At 55.7% G+C, this 21,325-nt stretch overlaps 1 protein-coding gene across 1 annotated transcript in view; it reads right to left on the reverse strand.

The window, feature by feature from the left end:
- Positions 1–4,305: 4,305 nt before the first annotated feature.
- Positions 4,306–21,325, reverse strand: part of Camk2b (calcium/calmodulin-dependent protein kinase II beta) — an 85,827-nt gene continuing 68,807 nt past the window's right edge. The window contains exons 13-24 of the mRNA XM_013032935.1: positions 20,826–20,900; positions 16,575–16,612; positions 16,348–16,419; positions 14,904–14,948; positions 13,383–13,431; positions 12,037–12,150; positions 11,452–11,580; positions 10,357–10,485; positions 5,470–5,545; positions 5,289–5,383; positions 4,829–5,062; positions 4,306–4,466 (exon numbers count right to left, since the gene is read on the reverse strand). Of these exons, the coding sequence (XP_012888389.1) occupies positions 4,830–5,062; positions 5,289–5,383; positions 5,470–5,545; positions 10,357–10,485; positions 11,452–11,580; positions 12,037–12,150; positions 13,383–13,431; positions 14,904–14,948; positions 16,348–16,419; positions 16,575–16,612; positions 20,826–20,900 (1,055 nt within the window). The 3' untranslated portion in view covers positions 4,306–4,466; position 4,829. The remainder of the gene's footprint in view (positions 4,467–4,828; positions 5,063–5,288; positions 5,384–5,469; positions 5,546–10,356; positions 10,486–11,451; positions 11,581–12,036; positions 12,151–13,382; positions 13,432–14,903; positions 14,949–16,347; positions 16,420–16,574; positions 16,613–20,825; positions 20,901–21,325) is intronic.

The following is a 21,325-nucleotide window of genomic DNA, read 5'->3' on the forward strand; positions in this document are numbered from 1 at the left end:
CCTCAAGCAGCCCTATCATTTCTGTTTTTTAGTCTGTAACCTGGGGCTCCTTCCTGCCTAAACACCTTCCTGGCTTTTTTTTTTTTTTTTATCCGGTCGTGGGGCCTGAACTCTGGGCCTGGGCGCTGTCCCTCAGCTCTTCAGCTCAAGGCTAGCACTCTACCACCTGAGCCACAGCGCCACTTCCGGCTTTTTTCTTTTTGCTTATGTGGTGCTGAGGAATCGAACCCAGGGTCTCAGGCATGCAAGGCAAGCACTCTACCACTGAGCCACCTTCCCAGCCCCTCCTGGCTCTTCTTGTTGGCCAATGTATTGACTGAGAGGTGACACCATTGAGGCTGGAGGCCAATTTTGGGTTCTCGCATCCAGGGTGTACTACAGTGCAAGCCCTGGGAGGGAGGTGCTTTCCCACTCAGGCTTTTCTTCCCCCCTCCCTGTCCCCTGCCCCCTAATTGGTCTGAAACCACTTGGCTTTCCATAGCACATGTGGAAACATCTTAGGGCATGTGGGAAATCCCTGAGGAGTGCAGCCATCCCACACATTGGATGGGGAGACTCAGGCCTCTGCAACCTGTTTGTGTCTGAGTGGGCTGACCAGGCCTTGCTTTCTACCTGTACTTGTGACTCTTGTAGCTGGAGACCCCTCATCTGTACTAGAGGCAGCCCTGGACCTTGGCAGAGCTCAGGATTTTAACCTGTGCCTTCTTGGGGTGACAGGTAGCCTGAGGACCTTTCCCAAAATACTGTAAAGGTGATTGAAATACCTCTCAGTTGTGTCCCTTACGCCTGAAAAGAAGGGGGAAAAAAGCCTCATGTAGGGTTGGTTAATCCTCCTGGGTGCTGTCCCAAAGCCCCACCAGGACTGTGAGCAAAAATGTCTCAGGAATAATGCATGTAGGAGGTTCAGGATCTGTAGCATGTAGCTTTCTTGGGGGAGGTCTGGCCTGGAAAAGCTCCTCTGATTACAGCTGATAGGGGAGTGGAGTCCTAGATTCAGAGCCTGTCACTGCTGTATTTGTGGGCACTGGCCTAGATTCTTCATATTGTCTCTTGGGATCTACCACCTGCGCGCCCACGTACCTAAGAACACCCTCCCAGTATAGCCCATGAGGAACACAAAGCTGAGATGGAGGCCCTCCCCACAGACAGAGCAAAGGTATCCAGAACCAGATGCTCAAGATAGAAGCAGCTGGGAACTTTGGCCAATTCCGGCAGATACCATGGATCTTGCTGCTCCTAGCTGTCAAGACTGAGGTACAAGGGCACCCATATTGCTACAAGTTAATTGGACCTAACGGGTGGGCATGTTTGGCATTCAAACATCTATCCCAGGAAGAATATAAATATCAGACAACAGTAGCAGGACCTTGGGTGAATGGAATGGAGGTCAGCCCACATTGAGCAGATGACTATGGAAATGGTAGGGAGAGGCTACCCAGGGCAAGGCTTCCAGGTTGAAGGGAGATTTTAAGAATTCAGATTGTACAAGCTGAGGCTAGTGTTCCTGAGGAAGGCCCTCAGGGGCTTTGTGCCCTAAGCTGAGGTACAGTTTATAGCTGAGGGACATTTGGGCAAAGCTTCTGCCAGACAGGCCTGGCAGAAATTACAGGGAAACAGGATTACCCTGTACTTAGTCTGGAGCCTTTTTCTTCACATCCAGGAAGAGCTGGCCTATGGGCCCCCAGTATCTGGCCATGAAGATCCTGATCCCTCAGCTGCCCCTGGATATCTTAGGTCCTTTCTGTCCCCATCTAAGATCTTGGATCTGGGCTGCCTCTGAGCAAAACAAGCCTCCTCACTCTGCAGTGGTTGCCTTATAACTGGTACTAGCACATGTGTGTCTATCTGAATAACGCATGGAAACAAGGCCTGATGGTTCTGGGCACATGTCTTTCTATCCAGAACTGCCAACATGTGTCAAATAGGAGGAATGGTGAAAGAAGAATCCTGGTCCTGGGACTCCTTCCTGCCTAAAAAGGGCTTTTTCTGGCCACGTTGTGTACTGAACTTATAGCTAGTGGGGGACTGGAGAGGTCATGGCATTGGAGCTGGAGGCCAGTTTTGGTTCCAGCATCCAGGGTGGACAGGCTGGGGTCCAGAAGACTGGAGAGGACAATATGAAGGAATGGGGAGAGCTGATAGGTACCCTAGAGGCACTCAGGCCCCTGTATCCCTCCACACCCCATCAAGGCTTGGGGTTGAGCCAGGTCTGGGGCAAGGGTAGGTGTGGCTCTGTGTTGTGGGTGGGAATTGACAAGGGTCCAGCATAAAGCACCCAGCTGGGCCTGAAACAGTTTGTCCTGTTTTTCTTTTATTTGCAGTTTCCCGAGACAGAACAAAATAAGAATAATTTTTGTACACCTACAAGGCTCAGAAAGAAAAGACAATGAAACTCAGCAAAAAGAGAGAAGAGAGAAGGCCACCAGCACCACAGTGTTGGCCTGGCCGACACTCTACCCGTGAACACCTAGCTAGCAGAGCAGGAGTGGCCTGCTCTTAAGAAAGGGTCATGCAAAAGAATTATCCCCCAGGAAAAAACAAAAAACAAAAACGAAAACAAAAACAAACGAATTATCCCAGACAGGCAGCTCTGTGGATTTAACAAGGTGAGTGGGAGAGGAGAGAAGGAGGTCCCAGGACGCCAGGGTAGCCAGCCATGGAGCCACACACTGTGGCAAGTCTGGCCAATGTTCAGTGGTCTGGAGCCACTTGTACAGAGCCTGGCAGATGTTTACCCTGTGTCCATGGATAGGGACAGCTGTCCTGGGCACAGTGTGGACAAAAGGTGATGTCCACTCTGAATGTCCATGGGTGGACAGTCCCCGTGGAGTTTAGGATCCTGTGTCCTGTTTCCCACTCTATGCCCCTTCCTTGGCTTGACTTGACTTGAAGGGAGATAAAGAAAATCCTTGTTGAAAACATGAATTGCAAGTGGGCAACACTAGGGTGGAAGCCCCTGAACACCTGCAACTACAGTTCTTGGTGGCCCCCACCCAACTCCATTGCAGCCTCACTTCCCCCACCCAGCTGCACTTAGGACAGTCCCACCTTCCTGTGGTGCCATCAAGAGGGACCAAATCACTCACAGCAAGCCCAAGTAGCCCATGCCTGGAGCACTGCCAGTGCCCTGGAGGCAGCATAATGTACAGAGCCAAGCCTCCCTTCTTCCTGCTGATGTTTAGGCCTCACACCCACGCAACTCTGCCTCAGACCTCCTTTTTCCTAGGTTGTATGCTTAGCCTGCTTGGAAGGGCTTCATACGTTGTAGCCCCAAACATCTTTGTACTTCCATGGCTGGGTCCCACCATGGCTTCTACCCAGGCCCAGGTTTTGAAAGTGCTCCCAACACCAGCAGACACCCACATGGACCCCTGCCTCTACCTAGAAGCATCCTGCCCTCTGACCCATCTTTACCACTTGCTACATCACTCAGCCACATCCTGAGACCCAGACCCCAAGCTCCATAGGCAAACATTCCAGATGCAGCTTGGCCTGCTCCCTGCATCCACTAGGCACTGGAGGCCCACAGTCCTCAGTAGATTCTGATCCTAGTAGCACAGGAAGAACTGCCCAGTCAGGGTGAGGGCCACATTGCTTTGCTCTGGCTGGCAGGGGACAGGCACCCCAATCAGGAAGGAGGCCAGCCTCTAGACAGTTCCTTCTCCATGGCTGTGAGCTGCAGACAGATGTCCTCTTGGCCAGCTCTTGCCAGGTACGGGGCCTGGAGACAAGTTGTGCCCCTCCACACCCTACTCCCAAAGAACCAAACTGGAGCTCAGAGTGCTTCAGGGCTTTTCTGATGGCCTTCTGGGGGAGAGGGGAGAGGCCATTTTCTGCCCACTCCCAGGGTGTGGGACAGACAATCCATACTGGAAGGTGGGTCCACAGTGGGGGAGCCCACACCCAGCCCTTCATGGGATGAGGGAAGGGAAAGAAAGCGGGAACAGCAGCGACTCAGGCACAACTAGCAGGAAAGGAGGCAGCCCCACATCCCTCCCCAAGACACCTGACACTAGGACAGCCAGGCGAGCACACGGGGCCCATGCGTTGGCAGGAGGATGCAGACGCCTGAGGTATGGGGTGAGTGCGAACCTACAGACTAACACCGGTCAGCACGCAAGTGGGGGCCTGGTGGGTACACTGATGCCCCGAGGGTCCCCCAAGGCCAGGAGAGCAATGGACACACGTGGAGCTTGGGGGGGGTGGCCCCACAAATGCCGGATTTTTTTTTTTTTACAGTTTTTTCCATTCTTTAGTTTGTTTCCATTTCATCCGATGTCAATTTTTTTGTGTATGGTTGTCGTCATCTTATTTTTAAAAACGAATCACATCTGGTCTTGTTTTTCTGCGGACACAGGCACCAGGGGAAGGGACGAGGCAGACACAAACATGCGACAGGCAGGCCGTGCGCCCGAGGGCAGCCAGGCTCCAAACACCAACTCTGTCCGGCGAAACCAGGTGCAGCTCTGAAACAAGGGTTAGGTCACCTTTCTCAACATGCTACCCCAGCCCTGGAGGACCCAAGGCTTGGCCATCTGCAAGGTGTCCCCTCCCCCCCCCAACTCCCCCAGGGAGAGAACAAGGTCATATCCAGCAAGGGGCCTACCAGGAAAAGCTCAGGCAACAGACTCAACTTCTGCCTGGGCTTTGGCCCCTGAACCTACCATCTGGGTCCTCTCGCCTCAGATGTCAAAGATTCTGATGAGGAGGGCCTGGGTTCCCCAAACCTCTGGCTTACCAAGCTCTATTCTGTGTGGTAAACTTAGGGAAGGGACCTGAGCAGCTCTCACCACTCTGCACCAGCCGGCCACCATCCCAGGGCACTCACCTCACTGCAGAGGGGCTACAGGCGCGCCCGAGCAGTGGAAATGCACGTTCTGCCACTTGCCATCCCGGCGGTGCCACACGCGGGTCTCTTCAGACTGGCTGGTCCGGGGCCGGCCCTGCCCATCGATGTACTGCGTGAGGCGGATGTAGGCAATGCAGGCCGCATCCTCGCCGATGACGTGCACATGTGGGTTCAGGATGGTTGTGTGGATCGGTTTGCTGTTCTTCGCCAGCACTGCAGATAGGTGGGGGCTTGACACTGGGCACCCCCCCCACACGCATGCTCCCTGCTCACATGCCCTCCACAACGACCCCTGCACCCACCTCCGCCCTCCCCATACCTCAGCTCTACGTGGGGAGACACGATTCTGTTTGGCCCAGCCCCAGCCCTGACCGAGGGGGAAGGGGGCTCTCCTGACCCAGCCACCTCCTCCAGTCTACCCCCCAGCTTCCCCACTCACGGTTCTCAAAGTAGAATCTGTGGAAGTCCATTCCTTCGACCAGGTTGCCCAAAGCTTCAGGCTCAAATGAAGTCAGGCCTGGGTCACAGATTTTCCTGGGGGGTGGGAACCCAAGTGAGGGGGCATCCTCTGTCCTCTACAGCCCACATGCCCACCCAAGCCCCAGGCCCCAGAGACTCACGCGTAGGCCTCGAAGTCTCCATTGTTGACAGCCTCGATGAGCTGTTCTGTGGTCTTGATGATCTCTTGCTTCCGGGCTACAGGAAGATACCCCGAGTGACAAGTGGGCACTGGCCTGCACCCTCCGGAACAGCCCTCCAGAGCCCAGGGCAGGGCCGGGCTGGGCCAGAGCTGCAGGTGCCATCCACACAGCACATCCCGCCCCAGTCCTGGAACTGGCTCCCCTTCCCAGGCCTTGACACCTATGCCCAAACTGTCCCGATGACCCAGTACCCTCACCAACACCAATGACTTGTTTCCAAGTGCCATAGCATCCACCGTGTTGTTCTTGGAGAAAATGTTTTTTAAATAGCAGAAATACTCCATAGGTATTACAAAGTGTACAAAAAATGCAGAATGGAAGACAACAGAACCTCCCTATAACTCAGCCCACAGTTCCCCTTCTGCATCTACTGGCCCCACCCTGGGCTTCCCTGTAGCATGGGCCCTGGCCTGGCCTCCTGTTCCATCCTTCACCTGTGCCTGCTCACTGAGTGCCCCCTTCCCAGGGGTCACCAAAGGCTGGAAGCAGCCACAGAAGAGCATTCAGCAGGCTTGGGCCCTGGAAGGAGGGTGGGCTTTTGAGGAAAGACAAGAGCAAGATCACTTGGGAGATTGTGCTTCATGCAGGAAGACAGGGTAGTCTCTGGCTACTGCATTCCACATCTCTCTTCCTGCCTTCGGTCCTGGACCATGTACTGTTTGAAGACTCTCCCACCTCAACTGTCTGCAAACCCCAGGCCCAAGGCTCTGAGCACTGGCCTCTGGGGCACTTGCTGGAAGCCCTCTTTACTGCTTTGATTACAGTAGAATTATAAGACAGCTTTTAGCCTGGAGCTAGGGAAGGTATGACATTGTCCACAAAGAAATGTACTTTTTTACCTGACACATAATTGAAACCCTCTATATATCATCTTTATAACAAAATTTTAAAGCCCTCAACAAAATTTACAGCCAGGTACCACCAGTAGCTCATCCTATAATCTAGTATTTAGAGGCTGAGATCTGAGGGTCAAGGTTTGACCCAGGGAAGATAAATTCACCAAACTCAACTCCAGTTAAGCAACCAAAAGTGAGAACCAGAGGTGGGGCTCAAGTAGAGCGACAGTGGTGGGTGAAACAGCTAAGCAAGAGTTTGAAGCCCTGAGCTCAAACCCCATATTGGCACCTCAGTAAATAAAAATTTTAGGGCCAAGCACAGTGGCAGACTCCCCTAATCCCAGCTACTTGGTGGCAGACACAGGAGTATGGAGAGTTTGAGAGTACCTCAGCATAGGTAGCAAAAAACAAAAGTAAGAACAAAAGTCTCAAAAAGTGAGAACAAAAGGGTGGTAGAGTTCCTGCCTAGTTTGTGCAAGGTCCTGAGTTCAAGCCCCAGGAATGAAATGCACACACATGTGCACACACACAAACACATAATCCAGGACAAACAAAAAACATGGAAGCAGAGAAGCTATGGAAGGGCTGTCTGTCACACTTTCAGCTTCCATGCCCTCTGGGTGCTCAGCCCACCACTTCCAGAGGGAACTAAGTCCATATCCACTATGTAAGAGTGGTAGTGTGCCATGTGTGTGCCAGCACCGGGGTATCTGTGTTGGCCTGGGCACATGTGAGCTGTACTGGCTCTGGATTCCTATGGAACCTAGATCCACGTGTGCTTGTGCAGGCAGTGTTCATACACAATGCATATGAGCATGGGTGCATGTATGTGCATACATATGGGAGTGCACACACACTGAGGGCATGAATACTCATGCATGCCTATTTGTGGACACAGTACATGGGTACCCCATTTGTGTGTTGTTTGGACACATGCTTGTATGTGTGCATGTACACTCATGGACTTGAGCTTGCATCTAGATTATGTGGTAGCTTGCATTCATCTGCTCTAAACAGCCAGCCTCTGTGAGCTCCAAATCCCTTCTCCAGTTCTGGCTCTGGGTCCCTGATCTGTGCTTGATTCTGGGAGAGGAATCACACACACAATGGTGACTTCTGTTGTTACCTTCTGGATCCCAAGGCAGCCCCTGATACTGCAGCCCACCCCTCCCAGCTGCAAAACTCTGGCACTGCCCCCCTTTCTCATTGCTCTTTTTTTGGGGGGGCAGTCCTGGGGTTTGAACTCAGAGTCTGGGCACTGTCTCTGAGCTTTTGTGCTCAAGGTTAACATGCTACCACTTTAGCCACAGCTCTACTTCTGGCTTTTTTTAGTGGCTAATTGGACTTTCCTGCCTAGGCTGGCTTTAGAGATCCTCAGATCTCAGCCTCTTGAATAGCTAGGATTACAGGTGTGAGCCATCCATGCCTGGCTCTTGTATCTCATTTAACATTGACATACATTCATTATCCAGGAGGGAGTTTCATTCCACAGCCCCACACATGCATACAACATATTCCAATCAATCTCACCCCCTCTGAGTACTCATCCCCCTTTCTTGTGCTTTCTGGAGGAGACTCCAAGCTTCAGGTGTGACAGCTCTACACCTGCAGCCAGCTCTTTGCCCAGCCCCACTGGGGTTCCCTTTTATGCCCTCTACAGCCCCAGTCACTCCTGATGTTTGCTAGTCTCTCTTAACAGACAGGAGCAGCCTCCTCCACAGGAGGCCCTCACCTCCACACTTAGGAGGCTGGAACTGAGTGAGTTACTTTCTTGACTTCCACATGCTTTCTTACACCCTGGAAAGTGGAACTCGTCTTCACTTCAATGAAATAATTGTTTTCAAACCATAAAAACATTAAAAGTGGTAGTTTGTGTGAAGAGTATGGATTAAGTAAACAGAGAGGAGGTCAGAGGTCTGGTGACTACTGGAAAGAGTCCTTTGTGGGAGCCAACTTCCATTCTACAGAAAGGGAAGCTGAGGTTGCCAGACACTTCCTGACCTGTGAAATAGCTGCTGTCCAGACCCCATTGGGCATGGTGCCCTGAAGGAGGGATCAAGAGCCCAAAGTGAAGCGAATGCCTAGGTAGTAAGGCCTGTTGCTACAGACAAGCTGTCCATACACTGAAATGGAGGCTGAAGTTTAGCAAGAGTAGGTTTTTTTACCCAGGCCCAGGGTAAATGGGATTCCAACCCCCCCACCTGAAGTTCCCTAGGAAGGCCCCAAGCATCCAGGTGGAGCCCATGAAGGCTTGCCCCCCCCCAACCCCTGCTGCCTTCTAGTAAAGCCTCCACCCTCAGAGTCTGGAGCTGCCAGAGGCAGAGCAGCTGCCCAGAGATCAGCCTGGATCAGCCTAGATCATAGTAATCCCTGATTAGGGAAAGAGGCCAGGCTGCAAGGAGAACTGTGTGGGGAGGGTCCTGTGTTTGGGGAGGGACAGAGCCCTGTTCCACAGTAAGGCAAGGGATCCCTTCCTAGGAAAGGGGGACCCACAACCTACCTATCAGGTCCTCCTCCTAAGCCTGCTCAATGTCTCTGCCCTCAGCCCCCAGCTCTGCTCAGTCCCTCCCAAGACACCTGTTCATAGTTCCATTATCCCTGCCGTGCTACCTCTCCAAGCTCAAGATCATGGCCCTAGGGTGATGCAGCCATTCAGTGCACCCCTGGCTCTTCCCTAGAGCACCTATTTATGGCAGACCCAGTGGACAGGTGTTGCTGCAGACACTGGGCCTCTGTAATCAGATGAGATGCTGTAGAAATGGGGGTCCTGATATTCCCAGAAGCCCCACTTAGTGCCTATTAACCACATGCACCTTTCCCTGAGCCCCCTTCATTAGTTCTGTTGTCTGTCGACTTCCTGATCTGTCCCCCTCTCCCCCCAATCACCGGTTAGAACCTGGTCTCATACTTCAGCACCTTACTTCCAGCCTACTCTACCCACCACGCAATGCTGCAATGCTGGGGGAGGGTGTCATGTTCCCCAGAATATGCTCCAATACTCCCAGGCCACACAGTAAGGATCTGTGCCCCTTTGTGGCTTCAGGCTACTGAACCCCATCTCTAGGACCACTACTTTCTCTGGGTCACTCCGTCCCCTCCCCTCTGCCCTGGTCCCTCCCACTTGCAACAGCCATTCTCCCCCTCCCCAGGCCTAGCCTGAAAACAAGATGGGGTGATCTGCCCTAGGCCTCACCCGACATCAGTACTCACCCAGCCACTGCCCGGCCATGCCAGGCCCCTGGCCTGGCAACCTGTTCTCTGAGAGCATGTGGATGCCACCCCCAGGCCCGCGCTTCCCTGGAGGTGGGGGTGGCTGCAGCCCTGGGATGTCATCCATCCCTGTAAGTGATACTGGCGGGCAGTCAGCACACAGGCTGGGGAAGCTGCCCCGCCTGCGCCTGCCTCTCCAGCCCTCCCTCCCGCCTGCCCGCCCGCCCGCCCGTGCTCCTGGCTGCCCCTCAAGTCTGCTCACTGATGTCTGGCTTGACAGCCAGAATGTGAGAATTTCTCAGGGCCCAGGACTGAATTTCTTTCCCTATCCTATATCCAGGAAGGTGTATTCTCACGCAGGTGGCCCTGTCCTGGGGGAGGGGGGCCTTCTGCTCCTGTGTTGCAGGGATCATTGCTCACTCCACTCTCATCAGAATCAAGTGCAGCCACAGGGCAGCCAGTGCTCCAGGCTGCTGAATGCTGCTTTGGATGCTTCTACACAGGTGTGTGCACGCATAGGCATACGTGTGCACATGTGTGCATACATACACACAGACACACACTTCATGACTATGAGCCACATTTTTCTGAGACCTGTGGTTCTTCATCCACTTTGATGCAAATTTCCACGATCCAGCAGAGAGGCTCTGTGCCCCTCATCCCTGCAGCCAGGCTGGCAGCAGACTATGTGGGGGGGGTGAGGGCTCACCTCTGTGAACCCCTCCCAGGAGACACCAGGGCCACTTGAAGTGCTACTTACACGGGGTGGGCAGGGGGCCAGGGAGAGTCGGAGATGGGCAAGGTGGGGGCCCCACTGGCAAAGGGCCCTCGGCTTCTGGGGTCCCTGAGCCCCTCCTCACTGAGTTGAGGATGTCAGAGATCCTGGGGGCTGGGGTGGAACAGACAGACATGAACACAAGTGGGGCAAGAAACCTACAGGTTGAGAGCCAAGCCAGAGAGTAGGAGGGATTGCAGGAAGGGATGTGAGGGTATTAGGGGGACAGGGAAGGGGAATGGAAGGAAGAGACGGAGGTTTGGGGGTACAGGACAAAAGGGGAATGTGGAGGAACATGGGATGTGGGAAGAGACACCAGGAGGAACACAGGTGCCTTTAATTGTCTAGGTGGGCGCTGGAAGCTGCCTTGGGCAGAGGATGACCTCCAAAGAGAGGCAACCTGGCCCGCAAGAAGCCAGAGAGCGCTGCTGCGTGTATGGAGGCTTGGGAATGCTCGACAGGTAGGCAGAGGAAAGGTGGTAGGAGAGAAGGTATGTCCCAGAGGAAGCATGGTCCTGGCCTGTGTACACAGAGCCGGTGAGTAGAAGGCCAGGCCTCTTCTCAGTAATGTCTCCTTGTCTGTCATTCCCCTTCAGGCACCTTCCTCAGTCCCCCATTCCACAAGGAGTGGTGCTGAGTGGCTGGGGTTTACAGGGATCCAGGGGCAGCCCCAGAAGCAGGCTCCTGGGTACTGTAAGCGAGGCACAGTCAATGTAGCTAGAAATTTTTCTACAGAGATGGCCATAAGGGCCCAGAGGGGCCAACCAATCGCCCAGGTGTAGGACAGACCCTTTGAGGAAAAGGCCTGAAACTGACAGCAAGGTGGGCAGCGTGCAGGAATGCAGTGAGGGTGGGGGATGAGCCAAAGTGGGAGGAGCCGGGTCCTGGGGGGAGAAGCCAGGTAGCTGCCTGCTGAGTTAGCACATGTGTCCCCAGGAAGCCCAACTAGGCCAGGCACCATCAGCACCCTGGCCAGGGACTAGGCCTGGGCCATGCACGGCAGGTGCAGGAAGCTGAGCACTGGCCATTCACAGTGAGCCCTCAGCAGCAGAGGCAGTGAGTCTGGAGGCCACTACTTACACGGGGTGGGCAGGGGGCCTAGGAGACCCGGAGACAGGCAGGGCGGGGGCCCCGCTGAGAGGGGGCCCTCGACTTCTGGGGTTCCTGAGCCCCTTCTCACCGAGTTCAGGATGTCAGAGATCCTGGGTGCTGGGGCGGAACAGACAAGACATGAACACGAGGCAGACAGACATATGAGGAGATGGCAGAGCCAAAAGGAAGGCGGGAGGAAGTGAGGCCCCTGTTTTCAAGTAAGGGGACCTGGGAGCCAGCCCCCTACTTAAGCCCCCCAGAGGTGGGCCAGAGAGAGGCATAGGCAGGACCTGGAGGTAGTGGTGTCAAGGCCTGATCCTTTAGGTCTCCTACGCTGTCCAGTGAACTTGAGCGGGAAGGTGGGTTAAGGCAGTGTCCCAACAGGCCATCAATGGGCGCTATCTAGGCTCACACAGAGGGTGCCTTGTGGAATCCCAGTGCGGGAGATGGGGGGAAGGAGAAGGGCTGGGCTAGAGCCACCAACCCAAGTTTGATCCTCCCTTGATGTGAGTGTCCCATCCGTCACTAGCTGGGAGGTGAGGGGGGTTCAGCAGCAGGGCCCAAACTACTTACACGGGGCTGGCAGGGGGCTAATGGGAGCTGGAGATGGGCAGGGCAAAGGCCCTTCAGCTTCTGGGGCTCCCGAGCCCCTCCTCACCAAGCTCAGGACATCAGGGACCCTGGGGGCTGGGGTGGAACAGAGGCAGCAGATGGGCAGCAGCGAGTACTCCGGAGAGAAAGTGGCAGGGCCGTAAGGGGCCAGAATGAGGACAGAAGTTATGTATGCAGAACCCCAGACCACTACCAGGGGGACCGAGGTGGAGAAGGTTGCCCCTAGGGCTGCATCAGTGGCTCCCAGTCAGGAGCTCCAGAGGCCAGGCTGGCAGGTGGGAATGACTGTCATCCCCTGGCATGATAGCCCCTAGGGCTGCTCCAGCTCTGTACCAGTTGTGGCCTAGCCACAGGGTGGATGGAGGTCCTCCCTGGTATGACAAAGCTGAAGTGCAACCCTTTAGTCTTGGGGCCTGTCCCAGCTCAGATCCTCGATCTGGCTCTAAGTCTCATGTGCATCTCTGGTCTGTCTTCCCCTGTCCTCCTACAGGCCTGAGGTCCAGCCACCTCCCTCAATGCCCAGTGTCCCTCTGGCCAGGTTGAGGAGGCAGGACACGGGACAGAGCAGTATGGATGGCATCCATGCCCTGTGACTCTGGGTCTATTTCAGTCTGAGGGGTAAGTGCACAGCTATCTGTTCTCCCCCATCCAGGGCTCAAAACCCCATGACCATCTCTCCTCTGGAGTGTGGGGGACTCTCAGGGACAGCAATGAAGCTGGGTAGGGTGGTCAGGAGCAGAGTGGAGTCCCCCATGTGACTTCTAGCACCATTCTGAGGACAACTTAGAGCTCATTATATATGTGAAGGTACAGCTGAGAGTTGAGTGTCAGCCTTCATCCTGGGGAGGCAGATGCCAGGGGCCCAGTCCCTGGTGCTGCGTGCCCAAGGGTCACCAGGCCCAGTGTGGGAAGGGCCCCTGCTGGGTTGTGGCATAGAAGCCCACCTCAGGAAGGGTCTCCCAAGTCAGCAAAGAAAACATGAAGCACCCAGCCTCTCATCCAGTGCAGCAAGCTGAGTGGAACCACAAGCTTAAACTTTAAAAGAAGACAAACATCTTGAGCAAATTCTACCCACACGCTTGTCCCCATAGGAACTGGTATCCTGGCCCCAGTGCTGGCCCAGGCCATCTGCACTTTGCAGCCTAAGATGTCCAGCCACCCCCATGCATTTCAGAAACACTGTGGCCTGCACAGGGCAAGCCCCGAACAGCTGCACACATAGCCTGAGACACAGGACCCTGCAGTCCAGGACCCACCCAGCCCAGATAGCAGCCCTGCAGGGCCAGGCAAGGCCTCCATTCAGGTACCTTTGGCATCTTCGTCCTCTATGGTTGTGTTGGTGCTATCAGAAGACTCCTAAGGAAACAGGGGAAGTGTAGTTCAGGACCAGGTCAGAGATAGGCAGGATGCAGCCAGTGGAACCAGCTCAGGCTCCAGGTCAGACCTCACAGGGGGTCACGGGAAGACCCTCCCTAGGGTGGCTGTGTCCCAGCCTCCAAATTCCAAGGAAGCAGTGACTGAAGCTTGCCCACCCTGTGTGTGCTTCCAGGAGGGCACTGTCCCCCAAGAGCTCATTCTGCTCCCCACAGGCTGCATCCATCCACATACCCAACAGCTGGGGCCTCAACTTCACCTTCCTCAAGGAGGCCTGGGTTGCTCAGCTCACTGATGAAAGAGGACCAGGCCTTTTGAAATCCCAAGATTTAAAACACATGACTCTGGCTACCATGGGAGGCCCTGGAAGCTGTGCATTCTGCAGACAAGGCGAACAGATTTCGGGGATCCATTCTCCCAGAAAAGGTGAGACTTCCCAGGACCACCTGTCCCTCTCAGGCCTAGACAAGCAGGCTCAATGCCTGCACCCTCAAGTAGCTGATGTATTTCAGGGGAAAGGAGCATCTGTGAACCACCCAGTCCCCAGAAGACCTCTGTGTCCCTCAGGAAGAGCACCTCACTGGCACCTGCAGGACTACACTCCAGCGCGGACACTGACTAGCCTAGGCCCTGGGCCAGACTGGGGATTTTCAGGTCTAGAGTTATGGCTTATCCCAGCACAGGACATTGTCTAGGGGCCTCTCAGAGGAGAAACAGAACCCAATCTCAGACACAGAGGGTCCCAAGGCACACCTGCTACTTGGGAGGGAGGAAATCAGGCCTCTGCACCTCAGCACTGTGGGAGCTGTAGCTCCCTAGCCCCACCATAGAGAATGGCCCAGGGTGGGAATCTTGGAGAAACAGGGGTCCCACTGAGGTCCTCTGGGGGCTCATTAGGTAGCCCAGATGCAGGCATGAGTCTGTCCTGCCTGCCCAGCACAGCTGAGGCCAAATGCTTTGGCCTCCTACTGGTGCCTCCCACCACAGAGAAAGCCAGCCCCTCCCCGGCCCCAGGTGATGATGCCAATGGGATGGGAGCAGATGGCAGAGCAGAGAGGAGCAGAAGGGGTCCGCTCAGCAGAAGCGCTGGGGCCACGCCAGGGGGTGGGGGCGGAGGGCAGCTGGAAGGGCAAAGGCCAAGTTTCTGAGAAGGGAGCTTGCCCTAAGCATCTGAGGCCCAGACCCAGGGCCTGGGTGGAGAGCGCCCCTTGGAGCTGAGGGCTGGCGCTGTGGCAGCATGCGTGGCTATGTGAGTTTTCTCCTGAGTCAGTGTGTCCAGCTGTGGTCCTCCGGGCTGGTGGATGTGTGAACTCTGCTCTGCCTTGGGGGACTGGTGGCTGCACACCTGCCTTCCCTTGGAGCAGAAATGCTTCCCCAGATCACCATCCACACCCTCCTCCTGGGCCCGCGCCTCCTGCCTGAGGAAAGGTTGAGGAGTGAGGCGGTGGCAGTACCTTAATCCCGTCCACTGGGTTATGGATAACGGTGGTTTGAGGCTCCTACAGAAGGCAGCAGACAGAGGAAGGAAAGAGAGGGAGAGTGAGAAAGAAGGAAGCAGAGGACAGTGTGAGCCAGGGAGACAGAGGAGTGGGCGGTGGCCAGAGTCCACCCAGAGAGAGTGCAGAGCAGAGGGACAGGGATGGAGGAGCAGGTGGTCAGCAAGATGGCCTGATAGGGATGGAGCAGCAGGTGGTCAGCAATGGCCCTGAGTGGTGGAGCAGGCTGGGGCTGGACCAAATGGTGGAACCAATAATCTTTCCAGGCTGGAGACGGCGCTTCCTGTCCTTTGATGGATCTCACAGGGGCTAAGAGCAGCTACAGGTGTGTGGGCTCTACCTTTGGAGTTCTCTCTGCCCTCTGCTGCCTGATCCTCTGCCCAGCACAGAGGCGCACAGGCCTGAAGATGTCATGGGGTGGGAGTAGCATGTGGGATGGATGGAGTCCAAGGGTGGACTGGCTGTAAGGCCTGTGTGTGGGCTTCCCCAGCTGCTGAGAGGTGCTGGGTGAACTAGCACCTGGTACCTTCCTGCCACCTCCTGGCTGCTCTGAGTGGCTTCCCTGCCCCCAACAAGGGGCAACTTCCTATGAGTTAAAGGGAGGCCATTCAGCAAGTCAGCCTGAAAATGGGCAGTCTTGGGCTGCCTCCCTAAAAGCCGGGACTGGGACCCATGGAGATCACCAAATGTACTTCCAGCAAACTCAGGAGCCTGTGACCCAGCCACTGCTCCAAATCCCTGGACACTTGCTGTGAGGCTCACCTGGAGGCGCCCAAGGGCAGGGGGGTTCAGCCTCGCCAAGGACCCTCTTGGAGGCAAGGGGACCGCAGCAGGGATGTCATGGGCAATCTCACCACTACTCAGCAGGGAGCTCCTATGCCTCCCTTGTGGGCACATAGGGACCAGCAGAGGACGCTGGGTTGGATAAGCACTTACAGATGGCCAAGCCTGGCCTGGCTGCTGCTGACCTCCCCACAGCACCCCGACACACCCCTGCAGAGCCCAGCCTCACCTCTTCTATCTGGGTCACCTGCAGAATGGGAAGGTCTCTGGGGAGGGACAGGGATGCTAGGCACCTCCCCCTTGTTTCTGCCTCAAATCCTCCTGACCATCCCTTACTGTAGCTTCTTGGGGGGATGACCCAAGTCTGGTGTGACACCAGACTTCTCCCTAAGGAAGGGCTCTATGAGCAGCCCTGAGTGTGCCTGAACTGAGGAGCTGTGGCCGCTCCTCTGGGAAGGCAAATCCCCCACTGTGCTGTTCCAGTCTGTCTCCCTCCCTGTGGGACTGGAGGGGGCAGCAGGAGTGGGCCTTCAGGGACAAGCAGGGGGCTGCTGACCCCACCTCAGGGGCCCTCTCTGACACTGGGGTATGGGAGAGACAGGGGCCAGGAGCTCAGTACCAGGGCTGCTGGAGGGAGAGATCCTTTGGGGCTGGTGATAGCTGAACTGTTTTTGGTGCTGTTTGTCTGGGGCTGTGGAGAGAGAAAGGAGAGCTGTTAGGGGGAGCAGAGACACCCAACCTCTCCCATATCCATTGGGGGGTATAGTTGGGCCCAAGAGCTGGAGCCTCCGGGTGAGGGGCAGAGCCAGCATGCTGTGGACCCTCAGGGCTGAGCTGGCTTCTCACCTTGACTCCATCTGCCTTCTTGTTGAGTAAACTCTTGGCTGCTGCATGGGGAGGAAAGGAAGTGCAGTCAGGGCCATGGGTCAGGCAGCCTTGCTGTCCCAGCCCCTCCCTGCCTCTGCCCTCTCCCCAGAAGGGCTGCCCAGGACACAGGCAGGAAAGGCCTTGGTACTGAGGCCAGCCCCGAGCAGCAGCAGCACCTCCAAAGGAGGCTGGGCCAGGCTGCCTAGGGCCCCTCCCCCAGGGATGGCCCTGCCCCCACATCTTCCAGGACCCCCGGAATCCCCCACAGGGCATGGAAGAGCCTCCCAGCCCTGTGCTGACTAAATCTGGGGATGGTGGGTAGCTGGGCAGGGAGGGAAGATCATGCCCATCATGCCCTTCAAAGCTTTTTGTGTCCCAACATAGGGTGGTGGGCTGCAGCGGGCTGTGCCCAGCTCTCAGCCCCCCAACCCCTACTTTACCAGGGCCAAATGGCTCCATACTTGATGGTTTCCACCTGAACTGCCCCAGTAGCCCTGGCTGTGGGCTATTTCTTGATGGCTCTGACAGTGCCCACAGTGCCCTCAGCACTGTCAGGCACCCTAGCACAGCAGAAGGCCCCTTTGGTTCCAGGACCCTGTTACAGGCCAGGGCAGGCCTGGCTCTGCCCTTTCCTCTACCCCTAGCACCAACACCCTCCAGAGCAGACGTGAGAACCTCAGTTACAGAACTAAAACCAAGAAAAAAGGAAAAGAAAACAAAAGAAGAAGTCAGCTTACCTTACAGAAAAGGAAAGATGAAGAGGGGAAGGAGTGAGGAAGGAAGAGAGAAGAAGAGAGAAAACAGGATTTGTGTTGGTTCAGTCATGTCCGCACACAGGGCAGCAAGGCCAGCCTGTCATGGCCCCAGCATTCCCCAAGAAGAGCCACACGGCCTTGTGGCTGGAACAGGGTTACAGAAGCACTGGCACAGCGCGAGCAAGGTGTGTGACGAGAGATCCCTGTCCCCAGGCCCAGAGGGAAGGACGTAGTGTAACCCTCTGGCTAGCCATACCTGACATTAGGCTCTCCCTGCTGGAGGGCACCTGTTGGAAGACCTGTGCCAGTTCTGGCCAGAGACATGGGGACAGGAACTCAGAGACAGTGCTGTAGTGTTCTCATAACCCCCACCCCACCCTGAAGCAGCAACAATGCCACCCTGAATGGCCAGAAATGCAAATTCCCAGGCCTCCTTCTCTACCCCTCAGGAGGGGAAGGTGCATGCCCAGCATCTACCCTCAAGTGCAGTTCTGACAGCCGCTGCTTCATTTCAGAGACCAGGCCTGGGTCCACAGCTTGCTGACTACTCACTCCCTAGCCAAGGTGATAATGGGCTGGCCCTGCACACAGAGCCCGTGCAGAGGGAGGGGTATGGCTGTCTAGCAGCTGCCTACTACTCTGAGGGGTATTTGGAACTGCTATGGTAGGCACACAGTTAACGTGAGAGTAGATCTAAGCTAAGGTCCATCCAGGATCCAGGAAGCAAGCAGGTCTCTCTGGAGTTAACCAGAAGCCCAACTCTGGAGCCGTGTTCCATTCTCTCAAGGCCTCAGGCTGCCTGGCAAAGCTGCACCACCTCTGTCATCCCAGGGCAGACCAGCTGGGTAGCCTCCTAGAAGCAGAAATGTCACTTCTCACCTCCCCACAGTGCAGACTACAAAAGCCCAGCTCTCACTATGGCTGGGCTTTGCTTGCCAGTAACATTCCACAGGGACAAGCCAGTCCTGTCCTCGCTATCTCTATCTCTCATTCCCATGGATCTGCCATGGCCTGGGCTGCCTCTGGCATGGGAGCCAGGCCCTATACTGCTTGGAATTTCCCCCCTGCTGCCCACACAGCTGGGGCCCAAAGGAGGAGACACTCAGCTCCTTCGTAAGGATATTTATGGTGGCTTGGTCAGCTGCAAGGGAGGAACCCCTATCCCCTCAAAGGACACAAACTGCAAAGAGGAGGCACTTTCAATGGGTAGTTTCCAGAGGCCAGCCTGAAATTTATAATGAAACCACGAATAATGAATCCAGCAGGAGATTCCTGGCCCTGGCCAATGAAGTGCATTTCCAGCAGTGTTCTGTGGCAGAAGCAGCGCAGCACAGGCCAGGCCAGGTCGAGACTGCTGGACGGGCACCCCTTCCTTTTCAGAGGACTCTCACAGGAAGGGAAGCACTGGGTCAGAGCTCAGAGACCCCAGGATGGTTTCTGGTATTAAAAATGTATGTCCAGTTTTTAAAATTTTATGTTCCATTTGTATCCCTGGGTCTGTCGAAAGCCACATTTCCAAGCTGTGTTAGTAGAGATGTGAACAGTTATCTGTGGGAAGTCAGAGGTCAGAGTTTATTCCCTTTGAGCGCCTCCCCTGAAGGCTTGGATGATCCCATGGCCCAGGCCCAGAAGCCCTGCACAGACATCTGTGTAGCTCCCACATCCTTCTGTGGACCTGGGCTTACAGTCCCTGTGCATATGCTAGGCCCTCAGCTCAGCCCTTTGCCAGTGCACGGCTCCCGGCCATGAGTTTTCTGGGGCCAGTTCTTTATCCAATATTCATGTCTCTCTTTTCTACTAGAGATTTACTGTGGCCAGGAGCCTGTCCACACCACCTACCCCACCGTCTGAAGGCAGAGAAGCCTCCTTCATGGTGTTTCCAGTTAAAAGCATTTATAAGGCGCAGCCGGAGCCAAGGTGGACGCAGCAAGTATAGGATCCCAGACACCTGGGAGGGGGACTCCACAGGCTGGTGACTCCTCCCCCTCACCTCACCCCCTCCCGTACTGCTTATTGCCAGCTGCTCAGGTGGAGCCACAGTTGCCCTAGCTGCTAGGGGTCACCGTAGATCTCATGCCTGCTTAATTAGGGAAGGACAGCACACCACAATAAGGATTTCCCTGCTGAGCAAGGGGCTCTGCCATGCAAGGATGTGTGACAGAGGCATGGAAAAGGGAGATTCGGGACTCATGTCTTTGTGGAGTGTGGCTGGGACCTTCAGCTCCACCTCTGCCTCACCCCCTAGCTGGTCACCCTGGGCATCCATGCTGGGCTCCACCACATGCAATGATCACCCTCCAGGATGGTGTATTTCTCAGTATCTGGGGCAGAGCCACGCATGCAGGTGGCCTCATGCACCGTGGCCCCTTGCTCACTGTGCAGGCAGGCGGGTGTTGCAGCAGGAACCCTGGGCAGGACATGGCTCAGAAGTAGCCTGTCTCACGTCACTGTCCCCTGGGACCTTCCCAGGGTCACTTGCTTCACCTTTTCCTAACTCAGCCCCTCCCTCACTCCCATACAGACTTCAAAAAGGCTGTCAAATGTGGCCTATCCCCTGGTTGTGTAGGGAACACAGGCCTCTCCCAGGACTGCCCAGGTCTCCCTCAGGAGGGCCCTGCTGGCTGTGAAGCCCAGCCTTGGCTGTAGGGATTGTGAGGTGGAGTCATCTCCACACTCAGCCCTCAGCCACCACTGGGGGTGCGACAGGAAACTAACTAGGTTTGGGAGCGACCTGGGCTAGTGCTGTGTGCTTGGTGGCCATCCTAAACTTGTGTCATTCCTCAGGGGAGGTGGTGGCTAAAAGCCCATGAAGACATCTTAGAGCCACCTACATCTCAGAGGATCTAAGCCCAGCTCCCAAGGGGAGTCTGCCCACACTGTCAGAAGGAGCAGGTGGGCAATCCTCTCTCCCCGTTGTGGGTGTTGGACCAAGTGAAAAGGGTCTCTAGAAAAGAAGCTGTGAGAAGAGGCCTTCAAAGTTGCCTGGACATTGAAGCGGCCCTCACCCGCACTCGGGTACACAGGATATGGAAACTCTGCAGCAGACCACCAGCTCCGCCTGCCCTGAGGGAAGGACCAACCATGGGTCTTACTGCTCCCTCGAGGCAGCACCCCCCACCTCAGCTACCCTTCCAGATCCAGAACCCCCAGCAGAAGACCCTGTGGTTCCTTGTGAAGTCCAAGTGTCTCTAGACTCCTAAACCCTAGAGGCCAGGAGCCAGAGACTCAGCCAAATGAGGCTGCCTACCTAGTCCTCTTCTTATGATGATGAAACTGGGGTGGAGGGGGGCTGCCTCCCTGCCCTTGAGTACACTTTGCTGAGCTGTGACCATGGTGGGAGCAGGGCTCCCGGGGGACCTGCCAGCCTCTGGGGTGGCTCTGGGGGGCCTGGCCAGCAGCTGCGTGCAGCAGGGGGGCTGCATGCCAACAGGAGGGAGGGGCAGGAGCGGGTGGACACTGGGCAAGACACATCTACCTTGTTCCACCAGCCCCATGGTGGTGCCGGAGGCCGCGGTGGACATTGTGGCTGGAGCGGTGGTCTGTCTGCCCACTGTTAGCACCAGGTTAGAGACGAAGGGAGGGAGGGGGTGGACACAGACGGGGTGAGGGGCGAGGTGGGGAAAGAGAAGAGACAAAGGAAGCAGAAGAAGATTAGAGTTAAAGTTTAGGTGGCAGATGGCTCCAGAATCCCTTTCTCAGGAGAGTGAAACAAGACTGGGCCGATTGACAACGAAAAGCCTTTGCCTCCTTTCTCCTTAGAACACCCCGGTGGGGCTTCTTGTGCCCAGTGGGGGGAGGTGTACTGGGCATACAGCAGACAGGACAGTCCCATTAGTATTGATGTGACCCGGCAGTACAGCATCACAGCAAAGTAACAGGAAGGGGGCGGGGGGGGGGGTGCCAGAGGCAGACGGACAAGGAAGGACGACCACAGACGCTTTACACACTTAGTGTCGGACGACGAAGAAGCCACAG

This window comes from Dipodomys ordii, unplaced genomic scaffold, assembly GCF_000151885.1.
Source record: "Dipodomys ordii isolate 6190 unplaced genomic scaffold, Dord_2.0 Scaffold160, whole genome shotgun sequence".
Classification (NCBI taxonomy): domain Eukaryota; kingdom Metazoa; phylum Chordata; class Mammalia; order Rodentia; family Heteromyidae; genus Dipodomys; species Dipodomys ordii.